The 1,536-nt window shown below is 38.8% G+C and overlaps 1 protein-coding gene across 1 annotated transcript; it reads left to right on the top strand.

Moving 5' to 3' along the window:
- The first annotated feature begins 234 nt into the window (after positions 1-234).
- Positions 235-1,174, top strand: LOC109533402. Its single transcript, XM_019898707.2, has 3 exons — positions 235-472; positions 514-674; positions 773-1,174. Exons 1-3 carry the CDS (start codon positions 235-237, stop codon positions 1,172-1,174), a joined length of 801 nt encoding a protein of 266 aa, XP_019754266.2.
- The last annotated feature ends 362 nt before the right edge of the window (positions 1,175-1,536 follow it).

The raw sequence follows: 1,536 nt of genomic DNA on the forward strand, positions 1-1,536 counted from the left end.
TAAACAGTAATATAAATTAATACTTGCGACGAATCATGTGCATTATTAATAATTGAGTTTGTTTTCTATCAGTAAAATTCTGTAAGCCCAATCAAAATATTTAAACATCTACAGCTTACTGTATATATTGTCTATTAAAAACCAGTATCACTGAGGCAACCTTAAAACGCGGACCGTTTTTCCTTCCGACAATCGGATAGCAAATACCCATCGAATAGCCAGCAAAATCGGAACATGATCGGTACAACTACGGCGTTGAAAGTCCAGTACCATTTTGCTCTCAGATCTTCGTCCGATTGTATGATCGGAGTCGGATCGGATAGATGTGACCCGGCCTTTAGTCCATTTCTGATCAACCTCCTGATGAACAAAATCATAGAAGAAATAACATCCCTGAACTCGGTATACAGAATGAACAACAGGACTATTAGCATGGTCTGCTATGACGACGACGCTGCTATTTTGGCAGAAAGTGAGGATGACCTACAGAGACAGCTATTTAAGTTCCATCAGATCATCAGCAACTCAACATGGACATATCCATAGGTAAAACGAAAACCATGACCATCGCTAAGGAACCTATGAGATGCACGTTGGTAATAGATAATACATCCATAGAGCAAGTCATGCAGTTTAGATCCCTAGGCATAGAGATGTCCAGCGCTCACGACACGGTAAAAGACTTGATATTCCAAATAAACAAATCAGCCATAATATCAGGTTGCCTAAGGAAAACTGTATTGGGATATGGGCTAATCCTTATATGCAAAAGGATAGTAAGATAAAAATATATAAGACATGCGCCAGGCCCATAATGACATATGGTATAGAAGCGAGAAAGGATACCAACAAGACCAAGAGGATGCTGCGAGTCGCCGAAATGTCATTACTGATGACAATAGCAGGGAGAACAAGAAGAGATCGTGTAAGAAACATAGACATTAGAGCACAGAGCGACGTACATGATGTGGTAAGATGGGCAAGGCAGAGGAGAAGAGAAAGGTACAGCCACGTGAAGAGGATGACCGACGATAGACTACCACGCATTGTACTAGAAGGAAAACCAGCAGGGACCCGTCCACCTGGAGAACCACCAAAGAGATGGAAAGACAGCTGGCAGTCCACATCTCAGGAAACAATACCGAGACAAGCGCGGAATCAATACATCAACTAGATCTCATCAAACAAGTAGAAGAATAAGAAGAAGAAGTTTACTAAAACAACAGAGATCAGTTTGTCTTGACTTTAGTCTTTTAATGGTTTTTATAAAAGTTTTGGTCCTCGAAAAGCATAAAAAAGCGAAAGTTTAAGAAAGTCAAAAACGCCTGCACTGAAATTTATTTAATACGCTAAAAATGGAATAATTTTTTTCAGCTCCAAAAAACAAATAAAACCTAAAAACTGTGAAATAATATCAATATTAAATCAAAGTCATCTAGGCTTTTTTAACTTTCTCTAGGTGAAAAATTGCAAATCCTCTAAATCGAATCGGTTGTTTTCGTATTAACCTTGCAGTTGGTGGTTCTTTTTCTTAGC

Source organism: Dendroctonus ponderosae, unplaced genomic scaffold (genome assembly GCF_020466585.1).
Source record: "Dendroctonus ponderosae isolate FM_Combo_2020 unplaced genomic scaffold, Dpon_F_20191213v2 Dpon_F_20191213_1, whole genome shotgun sequence".
NCBI lineage: Eukaryota > Metazoa > Arthropoda > Insecta > Coleoptera > Curculionidae > Dendroctonus > Dendroctonus ponderosae.